This window comes from Protopterus annectens, chromosome 1.part2, assembly GCF_019279795.1.
Source record: "Protopterus annectens isolate FY-2018-M chromosome 1.part2, PAN1.0, whole genome shotgun sequence".
NCBI classification, from domain to species: Eukaryota; Metazoa; Chordata; order Ceratodontiformes; family Protopteridae; genus Protopterus; species Protopterus annectens.
The window spans coordinates 110376066-110400639 of NC_056727.1; the positions used below are offsets into that span (position 1 = coordinate 110376066).

Genomic DNA, 24574 nt, shown 5'->3' on the forward strand with positions numbered 1-24574 from the left:
TAAAAATTGAATCTCCATCCAAAGAAGAATTTAAACTCTCATTTTTCACATCATCTTGGAGGTTCTAAGAACAGAGCCAGTCAAACCTTCTCAAAACAGTACCAGTGGCTATAGCCCTAGAAGTATTACGCGAGTCATACACATACTCAGTAAACAATGAATATTGAGATTAGTATAATGGAAGAAAATTAATTACCTAAAGCAGATTTTTCCTCACAAGAAACTGCAGACAAAACATTCTTCTTACTTTCACAATTAGAATAAGCTTTAACATATGAGCCCGACAATTCAAAATTCTGAAAATCAAAGTTGCAGAAGCATACACTTATTTGAATAATTATCAATAACCTTCCCATCCTTGTCAGAAAGAGCAAGCTTGGAACTGACCAAATGTTTAACAGCAGTAGGATTAACTAAAGCTATAACTGCTGGGTCAAGTTTAGGAAGAGTGTATAAAAACGCAAAAGACTGAGGAGCTTTATATGTTCTATCTGCCTTTTTTAGGGGCAGCTTGACAATTAGGAAAACAACAGGCAGTGACACACATCCTCCAAAGCTGACAGAACCAGGGAATGGGTGAAGGTTCTGGGAATTTCTTCTGTATCAGCCCATAGTATATTCTGAGGGACTGAGAAACCTCGTGTTTTCCCACGGAACCTCTATAGCAATTTCTGGAAATAGTCCAGAGATGGAGAAGCCCTCTCAGAAAATCAGAAATGGAGCTCTCGTCAGAAACTGAATAAGAAAACTGAAGAGAAAACCATCACTCTCTTTCTCTCTCCCTTTATCTCGCTGCCCAGATTTAAAATCATGAATCTCTTCAAAAAAGAGGTATCCCTCTTTTTACTTGAAAACACCTTATAAGAAGGATCAGTAGCCTGAATTAAACCCTGAGCCAGATCCATTAATCTACTCCTGTCTAAGGCAATTTGAGGAAGAGCAGACACGTTTACTTTTGTGTTTCTTTTTGACAGGCAAAATGGGGCCAACAGAGTTAGTAATGGCAGCAGTAGCTTCTTCAGGGATGTGCACAACATTCTGACAAAACAGGGAAGCCTTCCCTGTTCCCTCTTCCTGGATTGACAAGAGTGGTTCTTCCTTACCTACTGAGGGGGACCCAAACAGCTGCAGAGGACATGGCTAACCCTCGGGTCCATAGTGGCTGTAGGTGCTACACCAGAGGGAAGCAGGGTAAAAGATAAGTGATCTGAGGAACAAGCTATGGCCACTGCAGAGTCACTCATCTGCGGATGAAGCAAACTGTTAGCCTGCTGTGTTGGCAAAGACCATTTGCACTTTCTCTTTTTGTGGCTAGACAAAGGACCGACAGTGGGACCAGTAGCTTGTTTCATGACCAAGCTAAAAATGGTATCTCTTTCCAGGGAAAAACAAGCAGCTAGTGTTGGCAACATTTTAAAGTTCTTAAAAGTCAATATTTTCAAACTAAAACATAAGAAGTACTTTAAAAACGGTTTCATATTACATTGTCAAAAGACAGCAATTTTGAACACTCAGAAGAGCGAAACGGCCAAATATCGAAACTTTTATTGTGGGGGGGCTGTGCCCCCCGCTAAATATATATACTAACTAAGAGATCGCACTACAGTGAGGAAAGGGCAAATATTCCAATCTTCACTGTACTGCAATCCCGCAATCCGAATGTCGATATCCGCCGGTTTTGCTCTTCTGTGCGTTCGACATTGTTGTCTTTCGACAACGTAATAGGAACCCTTTAAAAACAGTCAGCCCACAAGGTAAAATAAACAAATTCTCCACAGAAAAAAATCTCTACCAAACAACTTTTAAAACTGTCAGGAACAAAATGCAAAAATGTTTCTTACTGAAAAGAAAGATTTGACCATTCACCCATCCACTTAATACACACTTTATCCTATTAACAGTGATGAAGGATCACCTTCCACCAACAAATGCTAACATCTTCTGTCCAAAGGCTGTCTCAACGTACAGTAAAGTTCTGGAGTAAAAACATTTGTTGATTAATATGCACAGACTTTATCTGGTGAACACAGTCACATACTTCTGCCAATTTAACAAACCACAGTTCAATCACCTCTTCATAGCACTCCATGGATGTGACTGCAGCTATTTATCACATTCAAGACAGGGTTTTCATCCTTCTGACCCCCCCCAAAAAGGTAACATTATTCATTCCATCAAAATCATAAAAAGTATACTAAAATAAGAGATCATAATTAATGGGGAAAAACAGAAATTTTAAATTAATCTGACAAATGAAGCTGTGCACCTCCAGCAATGTTTATCAGTTTACCTCAAACTAGCAATTCTGCCCTTACATTCAATACCACCTTCATCCCACATTTAACAAATTGAGCAAATAGTAGTACAGATATAAGTTCATTAGACATCACTTTGCTTAGTTCAACTTCTCTGAAGTACGAGGGAGATTGCTCAAACTGTTAATACTTTGAACACTGCAAATAAAAAAAGATAAACAACTTACCCCCTCCCATTGTGGAAGGCTTTGTACAGAAATCCAAAGATTCATTAGTTCTTCAAACCAGAGCCTAGGATGACAAGCACAACAGAGTGATCAAAAATACTTATACATATAAAAGTGAATTTAAGCTTTTCATAATAAATCATCAATAATAAGAAAACAACAGACTACAATAAGGATTTTCTAAAGTGGGAGAAGCTACAAAAATAAGTTATTATCCGCTAACAAAACACTTTGGATGAAAATAATGCAAACATGACTATCAACCAGAGGATTCCAAGTATGACAGTAGTTAACAAGAGCATTAGAGTCTTCCAAAAAACACACAGAAATAACAAGTGTCAAACACCAATCAAGCAAATATCACTATATTTATAACAAAGTTATTACTTTTCACACTGAAAAAAAACTTTCAAATGGCCCACAATTAAAAATACATAACTGGATCAATATCAAACATTATTTCTTTCATTATCACTTAATCTCTAGAACAAATCCCAAAAGTTGTGAACGTTTTATAGTTTTTAACTTTTTTTTTTTTTTTTTTTTTACTTCAGCTGAATATCCTTCCATCTCTTCACTTTCTTTTTTTAATTATTTTGCCACCTCCTGCTTCCACCACCAATTATCAGTCCTTATTTTGCAACTGAGCTTCAAGTTACATGTGATGAGCTCTTGCTGTATCCCTCTTAAAAGGTGGGTCCCTCTCTCTCCAGAAAGCATGCATTATGGCATCTTCCAATGAGGGTGCCACATTCCTGAAGGATGACAGTCTGGAAGGAAGAAATCACATGCACAGCCTAGGAAGGGATTTTTTTTGTAATGTTAAAGGAGGAGACCCTATCTGAAGCAGAGCACTAGATGACATCATAAGCATCACAGTATGAGATTATCTCCCTCCCCCACCCAGTCTAATGTTTGGCAGCTTGCCTATAGCCTACTAGTCTCCACTGGAACATGCCTTGGCTATAATCAAAAACTCACCGCTATCACTGCAATAGATGGAATAATCTCATAATACCTTTTTCTAGCCAAATTCTCGATAGTCAAAAAGTACAGTTGTGTACCTAACATAAATGTAGATGTTCGAGTGTATTCACTGTTGCAGTCATTACACTTGGGTTATCCTGCTGGCAGGTTACCCGCAGTCGGCCTGAATTCCAAAGTCCTGGTCCGGCGTCGGTTGCTGTCGCCTCTTCCCTGACGTCAGTGCGCCAGGGGTATAAAAGATGCAGCCGATGCCATTTTCTTCAGTTTTTCTTGCCCCAGATGTCAGGTGCCCCCAAGAAGGTAGGCAATACCTATTGCTTATAAAAACATACAGTAAAATAAAAACAATACCTTCATCTACAAGCAAACACACCACATAGGTTGTATAGGATAGAGAAGTATAGATAGGTCCCAGCAAAGAAAGGGGGATGGAGGGTGGGTAACCTGGACTGCAACAGTGAATACACTCGAACATCTACATTTAAGATAGGTACACAATTGTACTATGTTCATCGAGTTTCACTGTTGCAGTCATTACACTTGAGTTGAATCCCAAAGCTGAGGTAGGGCGGCTGGGTCTAAATAGGATTAGGAGTGGCTATGAAGCCCTGCTGAATTGCAGTGTCAAAGCCTGCTCTGGATTTAGAGTAAAGAGGTAAGTGATAATGCTTGGTAAAAGTGTGCACTGAACTCCAAGTTGCAGCCTCCAAAATTTCCTTGGTTGGTACTCCTCTGAGAAAGGCGGCTGAAGTGGCTGCTGCCCTGGTAGAATGTGGCCTAATATTCTTAGGCACTGACTTGCCATGTTGTGCATAGCAGAAACGAATGCAGTGTCCTATCCATTTTGAAATAGTCTGCTTTGAGATAGCCTTTCCTTGTGATCCTGCAGCATATGCTACAAACAGTTGCTCAGTTTTTCTGAAATCTTTTGTTTTTCCAAGTAGAAGCGTAGCTGCCTGTGTATGTCCAAAGAGTGCAGACGTCTCTCTCCCTTTATTCTGGGGATTTGGATAGAATGTTGGCAAATGAATGGTTTGGTTAAGAGCCACACTGGATACTACCTTTGGCATAAATGTTGGGTTTGTCCTTAGAGAAAACCTGTCCAGATGAAAATGATAAAAGGTTCCACTGCCATTAATGCCTGTAACTCTGAGATTCTTCTTGCTGAAGTTATTGCTAGGAGCAGAACAGTTTTCCATGATAACAATTTTATATCAGCTGTATTGGCTGGCTCAAAAGGAGGCAGTGTGACCTTTTCCAAGACAAAGTTGAGGTCCCATGTAGGTATCGGTGCTCTCTTTGGGGGTCTTATGTTTTTTGCCCCATCTGAGGTACTGTCTTAGCAGTGGATGTGAAAAAATAGTAGGTTCCGTATTGTAATGAGCTGAAATGGCAGAGGCATGAATCTTAATTGACGAGAAGGACAGGCCTTTGTCCAGCATCTCAGTTAGGTATTGTAAAATTTGAGGAATATTTGGAACAAGTGGTTCAAGTCCTTGTGCCTGGTTCCAAGCACTGAATCTCTTCCATTTTCTGTGTTAAGATTTCATGGTGCTGGGCCTCCTGGCTTCCAAAATGACATCCATAACAGCTTTAGAGAGAGGTGTGTTCTGAGTGGCTATATTTGCCATGCAGCCAGATTTAGGGTTCTGAGTTGGTTGTGCAAGATCTGATTGTTTTGTTGAGTCAGACGATGAAGAATTTGAGGTAAAGTCCAGGCTGAGCCTTGAGACAAGCTCTTTAGGATTGGGTACCAGTGCCGGCATGGCCATTCTGGGGCAATCAGAATCATTTTTGGCTTCTCTTGTCTGACTTTTAGGAGTACCTTGGGAAGGAGAGGCAGTGGTGGAAAGGCATAAACTGTTAGGGTTTTCCAGCTGAATGATAGAGCATCCACTTTCCATGCTTGTGAGTGATAAGTCCTTGTGCAGAATCTCTGTAGTTGGCAGTTGTGAGGGGAGGCAAAAAGATCTACATCTGGGCATCCCCATTTCCTTGTTATCATGCTGAAGACCTGTGGATTTAGTTTCCACTCGTGAGGGTCCATGAGGTTTCTGCTTAGTTCGTCTGCCAGAGTATTTTTCTTTCCTGGCAGGAATTGTGCCTGCAGATGTACTTGATAGGTCAGTGCTGTGTTCCACAAAGTCATGGCTTGCCTGCAGAGGGGGTAGGAATGTGTGCCCCCTTGCTTGTTTATGTACCACATAACTGTAGTATTGTCCGTCTTTAGTAATAGTTGTCCTGGATGTAGTAGATCCTTGAAGGCTGTCAGGGCATTCTGTACAGCTAGAATCTCTTTTTGATTGATATAAAGATGCCTTTGGTCCGCGGGCCACGTGCCCTGAATACATTTTCCTGCCATGTGTGCCCCCCAGGCATAATCCAATGCATCTGTTGTTAGAGTCTGCCTGGCTGTGGGTAAAGTGAAAGATTGTCCCTTGTTGTGGTGACAGACCAGTGCCCACCATCGAAACTCCTGTTACAGGCAGGGAATAAGAGTTATTATTGTTTCCAGGCTGTGGCAATGTTGAGTCCAAACACTTTTTAGATACCATTGTAGCTTCCTCATATGCAGTCTTGCATATGGAATTAGCAGGATGCAGGATGCCATGAAGCCCAAAGCCTGCAGAATTTTTCTTGCAGGTAGCTGGGTCTTTGCTGCCATCATTTGAAAGTAATGAGTCAGTTGCCTTTGCTTGTCTGGTGTGAGATAAGCCATCTGGGCAGTTGTATTTAAGCTTGCACCCAGGAATATTATCTCTTGAGAGGGCACTAGTTTTGATTTATTTTCGTTTACTGTGTACCCTAGGCAAATTAGTAATCTGTTTACAAACGCCAGATGCTTCAGTAGAACGTCCTTGCTCTTTGCTTGAATAAGGCAGTCGTCAAAGTAAGGATATATTTGAATTCCTTTTTGTCTGCAAAATGCAATTACTGGTGCCAGGCGTTTTGTGAAGACCCTGGGCGCAGTAGATAAGCCAAAGGGCAGTGCAGAGAATTGGTAATGCATTGAGCCAGTTGTGAATCTGAGGTATCTTCTGCAAGATTGTCTGATTGGGACATGCAGGTATGCCTCTTTGAGGTCCAAAGTAACTAGCCAAGCCTTCTTGCCCAGCATGGGTAGAAGTTGCTGCAGTGTCAACATTTTGAATTTTGGAACATCCAGGAAGGTATTTAGAATAGACAGGTCCAGTATTGGTCTCCAGGCTTTGTCCTTTCTGGGTACCAAGAAAAGTCTTGAGTAAAATCCTTGCCCCTGTTCTTGCTGTGGTACTTTTTGAATAGCCCTCATGTCCATGAGAGCCGAAATTTGTTTTTGTGCCTCTGCCCATTGATTTTGTGGCAGGTCTGGCATTCCTTTTGAACTTGGCAGGGTGTGAAAGTGGAACCTGTAACCCTGGGAAACAATATTCAGTACCCATTTGTCCTGGGTGATCATGTGCCAATTTTGTGAGAAAAGTGCTAGTTTTCCCCCTAAGGGTGCTGTCAAAAGGTAAGTGCTTGGCATTTGTAGAGGGAAGTCATTGGGACCGTTTCCTATAAGGTTACGATTTGTCTTCTCCGTCTTTGGGGGCTGAAGCACCCCATTGTTTAGGTCTGTATGAGCCTTGGGGCTGAGCTCTGCCTCTTGGACGTCTGTATCTGCCTCTTTGTGGCCTGTCTGACACTGGAAAGGACCAATTTTTAGAAGGCCAGTTCCTGCTAAATCTAGGTGGCTGAACCTGTAAGAAATCCTTTACTGTCTGCATTGATTTTGCTTTATCCTCCATTTTCTTTAACACCTCTTCTGCCTTAACACCAAACAAAGTATCAAGCTGTAATGGAGCATCCAATAATTTTGCTTTAACATGATTGGGTAAAATCTGTTCTTTTAACCAAGCATGCCTTCGAATGACAGAACCTGTAACTGTGGCTCTGCAAGATGCCTCTAATGAATCAAAACCACATTGCAAAGTATGCTTTCCCACTTGTATGCAATAAATGCAATGCAATAACTGCATGCAATAAATCCTGCATTTCCTTGTTCTCAGGACATTCAGAGCTTGTAAGCATTTTCTGTTTTAGCAAAGACATTAGGTATTGTTGATATTTAAGCATGTGAAACTGGCAGTTTAAAGCCCTTACAGCTAAAGTAGCAGAGGTGTAAACTTTTTTCCTCCATCTGTCCAGTGCTCTAGAATCCCTAACAGAGGGAACTGGGTTTTTAGCAGTGGAAGCCTTGACCCCTTTGGGACCCTGAGAAATAGTTTCTGGATCAGCAGCAAGGTTTTTATAAAGAAATTTATGAGAATCTGGAACCCTGTAGTACCTATCTGGCTTAACTGGTGCAGGCGGTAATGAATCAGGAGTCAAACTGGATTCCGAAAAAACATCATCAACAATATCTAGTACAGGGGGGATAGCAAGAGGCCTGTGCTGAGGCAATAAAAGAAAGTCTCTGAGCCTTTTCTTGGATTCTGAATAATCCTGGCTCTCCCAATGGAAATGTTCCCTGATGGTGTGCAGGGTTTCCCCAAAAGAATAATCCTCAGGAGGTGAGGCTGAAGGGATAGATTCTTCAGCATCAGAGTCCTCATAGGGAGGAAAAGAATATCCCTGGTCTGAAGAGGAATCAGAAGAAATAGAAACCTAGTCAGAGGAGTCATAGTCAGTGTCTTGCCTAGGCCTTTTATCAGGAGGGGGATGGGAGCCCCTGATCAAAGTAATTCGGCCCTTGGCCATTTTTGAACATCTGTTTCTTTGGCATGGATGACTGTGTTTCTTTGGCATGGATGACTGTCCAAGAGAATGCTGTACTTGTTTCTTTGTCTTTAGAGGTGTTTTAGACTTTGCCTTGGCTGCTGAAGAGGTCTTGATAGTAAGCTGTGTAGGTCTGAAAACACCCTCAGAAGCCGATGCCTGCTCAGCGGCTCTGGACCCATCTGAGGGAATTGTTTCCGTAGGCCCAATACCTTGAGTTTCCAGAGGCCTAGCTGTCTCCACATGGGAGTCGGAAGCGGCCTGTGGCTCTGAGGTAGCCGGTGTCAGGGGCTGTGAAAGCGCCTCACTGAAAACCGGCGAACTGGCGACTGGCCTAAAAGAGGCTTCGTTGTCGGTTTTGGACCTCAGATGCCTGTCTTTTTCTTTGTCTTTGCGCTTTTTATGGACTCTGGTCATCAGTTGTTCTGACGGCATTATATAGTTAAACCTTCAGCTAAAGTAATGAAAAGCAAAATCGAACCGACGCTTAATAGTGCGTTGGTTGAATCTAGCACAAAACCGACAACTAGCAACATCGTGGTCAGGGCCTAGGCAAGGAATACAGTGAGAATGAAAATCCTTATGAGGTATTTGCTTCCCACAAGAAATACAATTGTTAACTTTTACTGACATCGGACTGGAGCAAGAAAAAATTTCCCCAATGGGGTACTTAGCTTTATTGAAGACTTCGGATCTGAAATTCAAATTTGAAAATCTCAGGAGTCGGCCGACCAGAACTTGCGAACTGCTTTTGCTTCGGGCACCACCCGGCAAAAAAGACTGAAGAAAATGGCGTCGGCTGCATCTTTTATACCCCTGATGCACTGATGTCAGGGAAGAGGCGACAGCAACCGATGCCAGACCAGGACTTTGGAATTCAGGCCGACTGCGGGTAGCCTGCCAGCAGGATAACCCAAGTGTAATGACTGCAACAGTGAAACACTATGAACATTGAATATTCTCCCTAGAATTATTTATGTATTTATGACTTCACAAGTGATAATACACAATAACTTTTTCAAACAAATACATACATTTTTGGCCAAATTCATATGGGAACCTAAAAGAACAAGAATCTCATACCAAAAACTTCCATTACCGAAACTAAAAGGGCGCCTAAACTTACCGGATTTTAAACTATACTACATCATTATCAATAGCAGTAGAATTCTAAGGATAGCAGAATATACCACTTCGCATAATACATGGACTCCAATGTGGTTGAAAATATATTATAATTATATCAAATCTCTAGACTTTAATCCTAGAGCTCTGCCTTTTTTAACCAAAAAAGAAATAACTGCTCGCAATATCATGGACCCGCTAAAACATTTCATTATTATACTTCAAAAATCATTTATCTCCCTTGATTTTAAGATAGCAATGGATATCCTTCAACCAATCCATAATAACCCAAACCTGAAAATTTGTAACTCAATGATAAACCTCAGTAATACCCTTTATTAACAGACATGAGAATTCAAGACCTTTAACCTTACCAGAACTATACTATACAAGAGCTAAGATCTCAACTCAACTTACCAAAATCATACACAGTTATCTTGAGACAAATTAAAGAAATATGCTCCAAAAACCTTCAAAATGCTAAATTAACAAGAGGCAGATATAAACATATGTGAAACAATATGGAATATAATGTTAACCGGTGGGAAAATGATATCCAACATATATAAATTAATATCCGAGATTAAATTCCAGGACACCACACTCATCTCTAGCTATTTGCAAAAAAATAATGCATCAATAACTGAAAAATAATTAAACCAAGCCTTAACCCTAACACTTAAAGCAATACCTCTGAAAAAAACTAACATTCACTCAAGTCATGATTAACAATAATGCTTACATTGATTCTAAATGACAAAAAAATACACTGAACCCACAGATATCGCCAATATCCTGGCAGACAGGTTCAGTGCAAACTTCTCCACCCCCTCCTCCCCAAAAGAGCAAGTGTCTATCCCGGCAGAGTGCAGCCTCCCAAACATCTCTGATGCTCAGGTAAAGGCCGCCCTCTCCAAAGCAAAAAACACTGCTTCCATGGGACCAGATGGCGTCCCGGGTTGCGTCCTACATGAACTCCAAGAAGAACTAATCCCTCAAGTAAAACTGCTGTGCAATCTCAGCCTCACTACAGGATATGTGCCCAAAGAATGGCGTACAGCAACAGTGGTCCCACTCCACAAAGGTGGCGCCTCTGCAAACCCTGGAAACTATCGCCCCATAAGCCTGACTAGCCTAGTCTGCAAGGCTATGGAGAGGATCATCATGGAACTCATAAACAAAGACATTGGGGACCTACAGACACTAGATCCTACCCAATTTGGCTTCAAGGGCAGATCCTGCCTTTTGAACCTGGTCGACTTCTTCGAAACAGTCACCAAGGCCATAGATGAAGGGAAGGTATTCCACACAGCCTATCTGGACCTCGCAAAGGCATTTGATGCAATAGCCCACTCGGGCATCATAGATAAGCTATCCAGCCTAAACATAAACCCCTATGTCACAAGATGGGTAGCAAACTGGCTCAAAGACAGAACCCACAGAGTCAGAGTTGCTGGAGCCATGTCAGACTCGAAACCGGTCACAAGTGGCATCCCACAAGGTTCTGTCCTGGGACCTCTCTTGTTCGGCATTTACTTTTCTGATATACAGGCCAACATGGGAGGACTATGGCTCACCAAGTTCGCAGATGACTGCAAACTGGGCGCCATAATCGACTCTCCGGCTGACACAAACATCCTTCAAAAAGGTCTCGCAGAGACGGATAAAGTACAGTTTTGTACCTACCATAAATGTAGATGTTCGAGTGCTAATACAGCTGCAGTAATCACAGATGGGTTTTCTGCCGTCAGGCAGTCCCTCGGTCGGCCGAATTCCAAAGTCTTGGTCCGGCGTAGGTTGTCATCGCTTTCTCTTCTGACGTCAGTGAGGCCAGAGTATATAAGACATAGCCGACGCCATGTTCTTCAGTCTTTCTTGCCCCAGATGTCAGGTGCCTCCCAAAAGAAGGCAATACATAAATTATGCTTATATGCATATACATGTAATGCAATATAATCCAAAAACAGTAGTTGCAAGCAAATAAACCTTAGAAGGATAACCCAGTCAGGCTGTATGAAGGGGTTGTTAGGCCCCATGCCTTTACCAAGTGGGGAAGGAGGGAGGGAAACCTGTACTGCAGCTGTATTAGCACTCGAACATCTACATTTATGGTAGGTACAAAACTGTACTATGTTCATTGTGCATACAGCTGCAGTAATCACAGATGGGTAGAATCCCAAAGCTACGCACAGTGTGGTAGGTACTAGGAGGAACTGGGTTGAGCCAGAAAGCCCTGCAAAACAGCAGTGGCAAAGCCTGCTCTTGTTCTGGAATATAAAGGCAGGTGGTAGTGTTTTGTGAAGGTATGTACAGAACTCCAAGTTGCTGCCTCCAGAATATCTTTGGTAGGAACTCCTCTGAGGAAGGCTGTAGAGGTAGCTGTGGCCCTGGTGGAGTGTGATCTGATACCTGTAGAAACAGCTTTCCCATGATAGGAATAACAAAACCGTATGCAGTGGCCTATCCACTTTCAAATAGTCTGCTTGGAAACTGGCTTCCCTTGAGCCCCTACAGCATAGGACACAAAGAGTTGTTCTGATTTCCTGAAGGACTTTGTTCTGTCCAAATAGTAACGTAGCTGCCTATGGATGTCTAAGGAATGTAGCAGCCTTTCCCCTTTGTTTTGAGGATTGGGGTAAAAGGTAGGGAGGTGTATGGCTTGATTTAAAGCTACCCTAGATACCACTTTAGGCATAAATGATGGGTTGGTGCGAAGGGAAACCCTGCCCTGATGAAAAATGAGAAAGGGCTGCACCGCCATGAGGGCCTGTAATTCTGAAACTCTACGAGCTGAAGTGATAGCCAGAAGGAAGGCAGTTTTCCAGGACAAATATTGCAAATCTGTTGAGGCAGCTGGTTCAAAAGGAGGCAATGTTAATTTTTCTAGAATGTAATTAAGATCCCAGGCTGGTATTGGTTGTTTCCTTGGTGGTCTAATATTCTTAGCCCCTCTGAGGAACTGTCGTAAGAGTGGGTGAGAAAACAAAGGAGGATCCGTGTTGTATTCTGCAGAAATAGCTGATGCATGGATTTTTATGGAAGAAAATGAAAGTCCACTGTTCAGCAGCTCAGCTAGATACTGTAATACCTGAGGCAAGTTCAGTTTTCTAGGGTCCTGGCCTTTTTTCGCATTCCAAGAACAAAACTGCTTCCATTTTGCGGAGTAAGCTTTTCTAGTAGATGGTCTTCTGGCCTCCAAAATGACATCCTGCACCTCCTTGGAAAGTAGGGTCTGTTGTGGTGTTAAGGAATTTTCCATGCAGCGAGATTCAGTGTTTTCAGCTGACTGTGGAGAGTTTTGTAACTGTGCTGAGTCAGCAGAAGTGGCATTAGAGGCAGGGACCAGGGAGGAGTATGTGTTAGGCTCCTCAGCAGTGGGTACCAGTGCTGCCTTGGCCAATCTGGAGCAATCAGTATCATCTTCGGTCTGTCTGCTCTTGATTTCAAAAGTACCTTGGGCAGAAGAGGCAGAGGTGGGAATGCGTAAACTGTCCATGCTGTCCAACTGAATGAAAGGGCGTCCACTCTCCAGGCCTTTGGATGAAAGGTCCTTGAACAAAACTTTTCCAATTGATGATTCCTGTGGGAGGCAAAAAAATCTATGTCTGGCCTCCCCCACACTTGGGTTATTTCTGCAAACACCTGCGGATGTAACTTCCATTCGTGTGGATCTGTCATATTTCTGCTTAATTTGTCTGCCAGTGTGTTTTCCAATCCTGGCAGGTACTGTGCTTGAAGTTCGATTTGCCATTCCAGAGCCAAGTTCCAAAGGGTCATGGCTAGTCTGCACAAGGGGTATGAATGTGTTCCTCCTTGTTTGTTTATGTACCACATTACTGTGGTGTTGTCTGTTCTTATGAGTAGTTGTCCTGGATGCAGGAAGTCCTTGAAAGCTGTAATTGCATTTATTACTGCTAGCATTTCTTTTTGATTGATGTGGAGGTGCTTTTCTTTTTGGGACCATTTGCCCTGGATGCACCTGTCCGTCATGTGCTCCCCCCAAGCGTAATCTGAGGCATCTGTTGTGATAACTTGCTCTGCTTGAGGCTTGCAGAATGGGAGGCCTGTGTTTGCTTGACATGCTTGGGCCCACCATAGAAATTCCTTTTGCAAACATGGGATTATTGGTAGTATTGTTTCCAAACTGTGACTGTGTTGAGACCTTAGGTTTTTTAGGTACCATTGAAGTTTCCTCATATGCAGCTTTGCACATGGGATTAAAAGAATGCAAGATGCCATGAATCCCAGAGCCTGCAGGATTTTCCTTGCAGTAAGCCTGGTACTTTTTGCTAGTATTTTGAAGTACTGAGATAGTTGCCCTTGTTTTTCTGGCGTAAGATAGGCCATCTGGGTGTTTGTGTCCAAGTTGGCACCCAGGAAGGTTATTTTCTGAGATGGTGTTAGCCTTGATTTCTCTTTGTTGATTGTGTATCCCAGAGCATGCAATAGGCGTGTCACATATGTCAGATGTTCCAGAAGTATGTGCTTGCTGTCCGCTTGGATCAGGCAGTCATCCACATAAGGGTAAATTTGTATCCCTTGAAGTCTGCAGTAGGCAATCACTGATGCCAGGCACTTTGTGAATACTCTGGGTGCAGTAGATAAGCCAAAGGGCAATGCAGAGAATTGATAGTGGATTGAACCTGCAAGAAATCTGAGGTATCTTCTGCAGCTTTGTCTGATTGGGACATGCAGGTATGCCTCCTTGAGGTCCAATGTTACCAGCCAAAACTCCTTGCCCAGCATGGGAAGAAGTTGCTGTAATGTGAGCATCTTGAATTTTGGTGCAGTAGAAATGTGTTTAGGATGGATAAGTCCAAAATGGGTCTCCAGTCGGTTCCTTTCCTTGGTACCAGAAAAGCCTTGAATAAAAACCTTGACCTTGTTCGTGAGAAGGTACCTCTTGAATAGCTCTCATGCTTAAGAGCTTTGAAATTTGTAGTTGTGCCTCTGCCCTTTGATTCTGTGGCAGGTTTGGCATGCCTCTCATTTTTGGAAGAGTGTGGAAATGAAATTTGTAGCCTCTGTTTATAATGTCCAGGATCCATTTGTCTGTTGTGACAATATGCCAATTGTTTGCAAATAATGCTAGCTTTCCTCCCAAAGGTGCTGCCATCTGAGACGTGCTTGGCATGGAAATGAGGGAGTCATTGGGTTTGCTTCCTGTATTGTTGTGCACTATCCTCGCCACCTCTTGGTGCTGGAGGTTTGCCATTGTCTTCCTCTATATGATCCTTGTGATTGCCCTCTGCCCCTTGTGCGTCTGTATCTACCTCTTTGGGGCTTGTCCGTGGCTGGAAAGGACCAGTTCTTTGAAGGCCAATTTCTGCTAAACCGTGGTGGTTGGACCTGGAAAAAGGTTTTGACAGTTTGCATGGATTTGGCTTTTTCTTCCATTTTCCGTAATATCTCCTCAGCATTAGTACCAAACAGCACATCCTTTTGTAAAGCAGCATCTAGAAGTTTAGCTTTCACATGATCAGGCAAGTTTTGTTCTCTAAGCCAAGCATGTCTGCGAATGACTGATCCTGTAGCAGCCGCTCTACTTGAAGCCTCTAGGGCATCATAACCACATTGTAAAGTGTGTTTACCCACTTGCTCTGCACTATGTATCATATCCTGTAACTCCTTTAAATCTGGTTGTTCAGGTTGAGACATTTTGTTCCTTAATTGTGTTAACAGGAACTGTTGATATTTAAGCATATGAAACTGACAATTTAAGGCCCTCATGGCTAGGGTGGCCGAGGTATATACCTTTTTACCCCACCTTTCTAAAGATCTTGATTCCCTTTCTGCAGGAAGTGGATTCTTGGCAGTGGAGGCCTTCAATCCCTTGGGGCCTTGTGAAATGGTTTCAGGGTCAGCATTATGGCTTTTGAAGAGAAATTGGTGAGAGCTGGGTACTCTGTAATACCTATCAGGTTTGACTGGTGCAGGAGGCAGAGAATCCGGGTTAAGGCAGGCCTCCGAATAGACATCATCCAGTATGTCCAAAACAGGGGGTATAGCCAGAGGTCTGTGTTGAGGTAACAAAAGAAATTCCCTTAGTCTTTTCTTGGAATCTGAAAAGTCTTGGCCTTCCCAATGGAAGTGTTCCCTCAAGGTGTGCAAAGTTTCCCCAAAGGAAAAATCCTCAGGAGGGGATACAGAAGGGATGGACTGTTCTGCATCCGAATCCTCAAAAGGAGAGTAAGGGTGTTCCTCTGCATCAGAATGTTCTGATAAAATGGATCCCTGATCAGAAGAGGGGGAATCTTCCTCCACTCTGGGTCTCTTGTCTGGAGGGGGTTGAGAACCTCTGATAAGAGTAATTAAATCCTCAGCCATTTTAAGCATCTGTTTTTTAGGCATGGGACCTGAAGATGGGCCCTGTGCAACAGGCCTCGTGGGATGCCTGGCTGCTTTGGATTTAGTAAAGGCCTTAATTGAAAAAGAAGATGAGGGCCTAAATACACCATGGGTGGAGGTGGACCTGTCCACATTAGTAGGCTCAACATTAGCAAAGGCTTCGGTTGTAGTCTGGGAAAGGGCCGAGGACCCAGCGATCTCGGGTACAGAGGACACCGCCAAAGGAGTGTCGTCGGTAGTCAGGGACTGCAAAGGCGTCTCGCTGAGAACCGGACCACGTGTAGCCTGTTTTGGCGTGGTGTCGGCAGGGACCGTGGGCCTCGCGTGTCGGTCCTTTTCCTTGCATTTTTTTGGACAAAACGGTAGTCGGAGTGTCCGATGACATTTTATAATCAAAAGCTTTACCAAAGTAGTGTTGGGCGAACTCCGCCCGACGCTTAATAGTGCGTTTATTGAAAGTAGCGCAAAAGCGACAGCCCGAGACATCGTGGTCTGGGCCCAAACAAGGTATGCAGAGGGAATGGAAATCCTTATGCGGTATTTGCTTCCCACAAGAAATACAATTATTAACTTTTACTGACATCGGTCTGAGGCAAGAAAAGTTTCCCCAACAGGGTACTTAGCTTTAATGAAGACTTCAGTTTCCAAAATTTTCGTAATTCAGGAGCTGGCTGACCGGCACTTGCGAACTGCTTCTGCTTCGGGCACCGCGCGGCAAAAAAGACTGAAGAACATGGCGTCGGCTGTGTCTTATATACTCTGGCCTCACTGACGTCAGAAGAGAAAGCGACGACAACCGACGCCGGACCAAGACTTTGGAATTCGGCCGACCGAGGGACCGCCTGACGGCAGAAAACCCATCTGTGATTACTGCAGCTGTATGCATGATGAACATCTGGTGCCAGAGCCATGGTCTAAAGCTAAATGCCAAAAAGTGTATAGTCATACCCTTTGGCAAAAACAATGTGCCCACAAATTACCACATAGGTGGTAACCCATTAAGTACAGAGAAAGTAATTAGGGATCTGGGGACCCAAGTTGATAGCAATCTCTCCTTTGACAACCACATTGCCAAAGTGGTTAGAAAGACCTTCTACATAGCCCACCTCATCATGAAAGGATTCACATCTAGATCAAGAGAGGTAATCGTGCCCCTTTATTCATCCCTCATCAGGCCCATCATAGAATACAATGCCCCCTTTGGGATGTACCTTACCCGACACCTGCAGCAATTAGAAAGACCCCAAAAGTACCTCGCCAGGAGGATCAAGGGACTCAAACAGATGCCATATGCTGCTCGGTTAAAAAAACTCCAGCTCTACTCAGTTGCATACCGCCTACTTCGAGGCGCTCTATGCCTGACGTATAAAGCTATGTCCAACCCAGAATTAATGGACATGCTCCACCTCAGTAAATCTAAATTCCTTAGAGCCACGCGCTCGAGGGACTTGAACCTCAGCACAGAAATAAATAGAACATGCTGGAGGGACAGATTCATAACCCAGAGGCTCCCTTCGCTCTGGAATAGAATTCCAATTCATGTTAGGCAGAGCACCTCAATGACTCTCTTCAAGAAGAATCTTGATGAGTGGATGGGGGATCGTAGGTTTGGCCCGGGGATTACTTCCGTGTCACTATTAGACAGAGGCACAGTAAACTAAACTTTAAAAAGGGCACAGTATACTCAAATCAAGGGGTGGAGTAAGTCAAACACAATCGGGCTAGGCTTATAAATGCCCCAGGGCAGATAGCCTAGTATGAACCTATGAACCTTATTCCCCTAGTATTACACAAATTCAACTCATCTAAATCACCTTACTGTCCATATTGTGAATCACAGGAAGCAGATCTAATCCATATGTTTTGGAGTTATAAATGTGTATTTAAACTACAGAACTCACTAAAAATCCAACTACAAAAACAAGGTTATGAAAAAACAACACTTACTTGGGAATTCACACTCCTTCACATCTTACCTTCAGATATACCCAAAAACAAAGCAAACATTTATATCACATTATTTCTATTAATAAAACTATACATTGCTTCCAAATGTGGGGACAGACGCAACATAAACCGGAATGATTTCAAAAAAATGGCAATTAGACATATACTGGCCCACAAATGGGTAATTGACACAAAGAGTGATACACTGAAGAAACTAGAAAGATGGGAACAGACCTTTAACTTACTACTAGCATAACCCACCCTCTTTATCATAAGGACTTTGGTCTTTACACTCATAGTTACATTTCTAATACAAAAGTGACTGTGAAAATAAGAAATATCCACATCATTGTAAGCTTACTGATTCACTTTGAAAATAAAGTATATGGCACCTTTGTACAGTTGTAAATAAGTTAGGTGTTTATGTATGAATCGATTCTGTGTACCTGCAATTCTTTACCCAATGCACATTATCATTGTTTTACTGTTTTATTTTGTCTGTATTCTTATGACTTGAAAAACTAAATTAAGAAATTTGAAAAAAAAAAAAAAAAACTTACCGCTATCCACCAAGGAGGGAGAGCTGGCAGCAGACAAAGAATCTTCCTCCTTTGCTCAGCTCCTCCAATGTCCAAGCATTAATCCACAACTCAGGATATTTGAGTCAAAGTGAGCCCTCAATCTCACATAATAAAAATGTCTTCATTGTTCAAGTTACCTTCTGCCTAGACAGCCACTTAACTGTGATGCCTTAATACGCTTTCTACAGCAAGTGAAGCACACCCTTTATAAAGAATCTGACAATGTGCTGCAATAGCACCAAAATGGAATTCTATAAAAACTGATTTAGGGCTTTTATGCCATTCTGAAGCTTTTTAACTCTCCCAGCTGCAGACTGGAGATTAGTCTGATGCTCACAAGTATGCCGACTAGTCATATGTCCATGTTTTCTGATTTGATTAAAAAAGGTTCAAGATACGGGCAAGCTAACTCACCATATGCACTTCAAAAGTGCGTGAATGGAATGAAGCAGCAGTATATAAGTAGGGATACAAAGGTCTAACAGTACTTAATAAAAGACAGACCAAGCTACAGACTACTTACAGGTCTACTAAGCCTTGAATGTGATGGATCTAACTCCAAATGTGAAAGTGGCTGTAATACTCGAGAATACATGGTCAAACTGTTCTGCATTAAAGGATGAGTAAACAACCTTTTAAACTGAAGAACACAACTATAACTATGTTGTGATTAAAGTATTAGCACCTTTTGGGCTACAAAATCATCCATGTTTTGGTTTGATTCTAGTTCTGAACATTACGATTGTTAACTACAGAAACTGGTTAGGGCTGAGATCTTATAATTTGCTTGTTCCAAAACACAATGTAGGTGCTGTTTTACTGGAGAAGAGCCTGAAGTAACATCTACCTTGGTTAAATACTGCAGACACACTGTTAGTTGGATATGTATGACTGAGACACCATCTTTGTTGTGTTTAAACAAGTTTTCTTTATCTATAAAAACTATCACTGGTTGCACCTCTTGCTATATTTTCTTAACTAAAAACAAACAGTGTGAATGAAACAAAGTGAAGTGCATTTTTTTCTGTGAGCAGGACAGCAACTACATACATTCCACGATCAACAATCAAATGACATTTTACAGTGTAACTGAACTAGAAGGTATATTCAGCCACCCTCATTCACTTTATTCAACTTAAGGTAACTGAAGTTCACAATCTAGCACACTGAGAAATGGGCACAAGGTAGAAATCAGCCAATGAGGGAACAACAACTGCAGAATACACACTTGTGCCCAGATATACATGCAGGGCCAACTTGGCATCTCTGATCCATCTGCTTGCACACTTTCAATGCAAGAGCAAACTGGAAACTTCAGAGACATGAAAAAAAAAACATGTCAAAACAAAGGAAAGTTAACATTTCTTTATGTAATGGCAGACAAACCTGTCATGTTTATTTCTGAGCTATCACATTTTTCAGTCTTCCTACTGTCGTGTTTTACACCCATGTCATCCACAATCACAAAGGACACCATGTTAAATTAGTAGTAAAATTTACGATTAAAGGAACTTCAATTTATACTATGAGCATGACATAACCTGGCAATAAGCAATGTTTGCATTTGAAACAAGGTTGGTTTAAAAGGTAGTCATCCACTGATCGTGTACACTTCACTACACCCATGACCGTTCACAACGTCTGTTTAACTATTTGCTTATTAAAACACAGTAGGTAACACTGAGAACAGAGTGGAATGAGACACATTAAATAAAACTACTCAGAGCAGCGGCATTTGTAATGCTCAAGACTTGGTTGTTATATTCAGTGAACAAAATTTCAGTCTCATAACTCTTCAGTTACACAACACGACACATCTTTAGGAAAGTTCAGCAGTGTGCACAGAAGCATTATTATTATAATACTTATTACAGATGATTACAATTTTTCTTCACTGGTAGCAATCTTATTACTATACCATCAACCTGTCCTGCCTGATGCATGTAGCTTAAAATATTTTCAAATTAAAAGAACGAAGAAACCAAGTTTAGCTAGAGCGCAATTACCTTATGTTCGCTAACAAGAAAGGATTTGGAAAAATAGATTAAGACATTCACTAGCAAGAAAAGAATTGCAAAACACCCCTGCCCCCAACAACGTTCATCCACAAGAAAGGATTTACAGAAGACTACTGAATATTGGCAAGTTGCTTTGCAGTTAGAAATGGATTTTACTCCACTGTTTCACCATACAATACAAAAATGACAATAATCACCACACTTACAAACTTTCATGAGGGAATTCTAAACTGGGTCTAACTGATGCAGAAGCATCCTTCTCCCATGCTTAAGAACTTAATGTAAAGCATTTAATAATCAATGGCAGACACACACCTGTGGATCATAGGAGGATCCTACGCTACTGGCCCTAAGGCCTTTACAAGCTTAGCCATGTTATACCCTTGTTCCCTTATGGACAAAGATTTATAGTCAATGTTTATACATGAATCTAAGATCAGCACCAGCTGCCCCCGTCTAAGAGGGATATAGTTGAACACCCTCCCCCAGAGTACATTTACAGTTTCCCATCCAAATGTCCAGGTTATGCTTAAGTAGGGTCATTGAGGAGCTCCGATTTACACAAATTGGGAGTTTGTTCCAGAGGAGTGGCAACCTCTGGGAAATACTGGTATTATCAACCAGAGGATTGGATTTGCAGATGTGCAGGAGCTTAGTCAAGGCAGGGTCTGAGACTGCTTTGCAGGCCAGGCACAAGTCTCCCCCAAGCAGTCTATATGATACTGAGTAAAATGATAGGGCCTTCAGTCTGTCCGTGTAGGTCATTTGCTGTCGGCCCTGAATCTACTTAGTGAGAAACCTCTGAGGTCTTTCCAGATGCTGTAGATGTCTGGTGAGGTAAATACAGAAGGGAGTATTGTACTCTATACTGGTCTGAGGACAGCCAAGTACAGGGGAGTTAAAATCTCCTTAGCTTTGGATGTTACACCATTGCTATGAGGTGTGCAATGTAGAAGGTCTTCCTTACTACCGTGGACACCTGATGATCAAAATTAAGGCTGCTATCAACTCGCGTTCCTAAATCTCTCACCATTGGGTTTGAACTTAGGGGTTATTATTAATCTTGTAATAAGCAGGGGTTTCTCCTTTGCCAAAGGAGATAATAATGCATTTTTTGCATTTAGTTTAAGTCCATGGCTTTGACACCAATCATTTGTCTGTGTAAGTCCATTTCGCAGTATGTTGACATCTTTGGGGGATTCGATGATTGTACCCAGTTTGCAGTCATCAGCAAACTTGGTAAGCCATAGGCCATCTATTTTTATCTGGGCTTCTGAAAAACAGATACCAAACAGTAGGGGGCCTAACACAGATCCATGTGGAACACCACTGGTAACAGGTCTGCTAGAAGTGGTGGCATCCCCAGCTTTGACTGTGTGTGTTCTGTTTGTGAGCCAGTTGGCAACCCATTTAGTGATGTAAGGGTTAATCCCCAGCTGAATGAGTTTCTCAATGATGCCTGGGTGAGGGACTGTGTCAAAGGCCTTGACCTGGTTGAGATAGGGTGTGTGAACTGTTTTGCTTTCAGGCAGGGTCTTGGTGACATTCCCAAGTAGTCCACCAGGTTTAGCAGGCAAGATTTGGCCTTAACTAAGCCAAACTGGGTAGGGTCAAAAGTTTGAAGGTCACCTATGTCCTTGTTGATAAGGTCCATGATGATTCTCTCCATGGCCCTGCAGTTAAGGATGGTTAGGCGTATGGGTCCTACAGTTCCTGGGGTCGGTTCAGTGACCTCCCTTTGTGCAAGAGGATTACGATTGCTGTTTTCTACTCAGCTGTGCTGGGACAAAGCCAGTGCTTAGACTAAGACTGAACAGCGTGCTCAGCAGTTCTACTAACTCCTGTTTTAGACCATTTAATAAGCAGCCTGGGATGTTGTCCGGTTCCATAGAGGCTGTGCTTCTGGCCTTGGAGAGTGCAGCTATGACCTGCTCTCCCGAAATACTAGGCAGAGGACTGGAGGTAGGTATGTTATTGGGTATGATTGGTGGGGACAGGGGTGTGAAGTTTTCATCAAACCTGTCTGCTAGCAGGTTGGTGATGTCCTCAGGATCAGTACAAGTGGAACCATCCACAGCTACTTTGGCACAAAGCTGGGCCTTCCTTTTTAGATTTCAAATGTAGCTAAATAATGCTTTGTGATTTTCCTTAGGTACAGATGCTAATTAATTTCATAATTAGCTTTACAAGATGTCTAATCTGCTTGTTTATGTTTTGGTGGGAGTTCTTCCTTTGCTGGGACCATTCCCTCTTGTTCTTTGATAGCAGTTTTTTCTCTTATTGTATAACCTAATTATGCTGGATGTCCAACTAGGGTGGCTTGTTTTTTTGTGAAGATCTTGACTTGATCCATTCCGGTACAACACAGTCTACACATTTATATTGGTGTTTATAGAGAATATCTGTATACACCTCAGTATAGGGGTCACTGGCATCAGTGTTGGCAGGGTGTCTGAAAGTACTGATGCCATCGCTCTGTAGACTGTAGTTTGCTTTGAAGAAATTTTTTAACCTTTTTGCTCCAGAGGGTGGGTCAAGTGTGATTGTTACTTCAAACGAGACTGATTTATGCTCAGACTTACCAGGGAGGGCCGCACACATGGGGTGATGCAGTGATCCCCCATGTTAGTGAGCACTATGTCAAGGATGTTACAGCCCCTTGTGGGGGTGATGACTATCTGCTCCAGAGCATTTGTGTTAAAGTCCAGGAACCTCTGGGAGAGCGAGTTTGTCCTCATGTGTTACCCAGTCAATGGAAGGACAGTTAAAGTCACCCATGACCAGGGTATTTAGCTGTACTGACACTCGCGTAGGTCCAGGAAGGCCGTGTGGTTTTCGTGGTTCATGGTGGGAGACCTAAAAGCTAACAATGATGTGGGGTTTTTTTTTCCTACAGTTAGTTGGACTTGGAGCAACTCTAGGGAGTTGTACTGTTTAACCAGTCTAGAGGTGTTTTTGTCTTTAATGAAGATGAACACTCCTCCTCCTCCCTTGTTTTTTTCACGTTCATTTTATGGTCTGAACGTGTGAAGTGATCACAGCCCTGCATGGCTGGAGTACTCTCTGAGGCCTTGAACCATGTCTCTCTGACTGAGCAGACATCAGCATCTTCCAGGGTGAGAAGTGCTTCAAGTGAGTAGACTTTCTGATTTAGACTCCTAGCATTAAGCAGCAAGCCCCGAGTTTGTCTCTGGAGGATATTTTTACATCAGGAATTTTGTTCTTATGACATTGCCTAAAAAAGCCACTATGGGGGAGGACAAGTACCTTTGCCAGGAACCTTAAGCCTAAAGGCAACAGGTGAAGACCATCTCTAGCTAAGCAGTGTGGTCTGCCAACCATATCATCGCAGGTTGTCAGATACCAGATCCCCCTGGATTGACACCAGAAGCTAAGCCAATTGATGAAGTCAATAATTTTTTGTTTATATTGTGGCATCATCCTGGGTGAGGAAAGAATGCTGCTTAGGACTAGGGACAAACCTGCCTGGGACACAATCCGAAAGCTCCATCATGTCTCTCTTCATATAGTCCAGTGAGGTACGTCTCAAGTCATTCACTCCAACATGGACTATGACAGAGTCATTAACAGAACTTGCTGTTGAGAGACTTGAGTGTGTGCATGATCTGATGGATCCTGGCACCAGATCATGACCTTCTTCTTACCCAGCCTAGTGAGAGGGACATCTGTGTGTCTCACTATAGAGTCACCTATGACCAAGACATTTGGTTTAGATATGTTTTGCCTTAGGGCTTGTTGGGTGAGACACTGATTCATGGGTTATTATGTGTGTTGTGGGTGCTGTTGGGACAGTATGGTATGCAGAAGATTTGCTCTTGGGTGGCCTTTGCTCTTTTGGTGTATTTCTAGTGAGTACCTTCACATGTGTGGGTTTATGTGTTGTGTGCTTGGTATGTGTGGGAGGTGGAGTGTGAGTGCTGACAACCTGCTTGGTATTTGGTTTGCTGTTACATGAGACAGAGAACCGATTCCAGATTCATAGTATAGATACATCTCTCATATACTGCATTTGTATGTTGTAGGAGTAGTAGGTTGTCTGTACACGAGGCAATTGTTACACTGCCTCATGATGCCCAGGTCAATCAGGCTGGCAGGAGAAACAGTGGGAGGTGTATTCTGTAATAAGTGGCAGAGGGTGGGCTAGATGGACTATGATCTGCTTTAGAACTAGCAAAATAATCTAATCTATGGGAGATTTAGGAGTAGAAACCTGCGTCAGTACCTCAAAAAGCTCAGCCGAGTTGCTCTCTGGGCAGCAGTGTGCAACTGCACTGCGTGCCGAGAAGCAGAAAGCTTAGGAGGTTACCCCGGAAGTTATCTAGGGA

General features: G+C 42.6%; 1 protein-coding gene across 1 annotated transcript in view; it reads right to left on the reverse strand.

The window, feature by feature from the left end:
• The window catches only part of PSME4 (proteasome activator subunit 4), a 2990260-nt gene that overhangs the window by 2424446 nt on the left and 541240 nt on the right, over positions 1-24574 (reverse strand). Inside the window, exon 6 of the mRNA XM_044055122.1 lies at positions 2483-2546. Coding sequence (XP_043911057.1) covers positions 2483-2546 — 64 coding nt within the window. The remainder of the gene's footprint in view (positions 1-2482; positions 2547-24574) is intronic.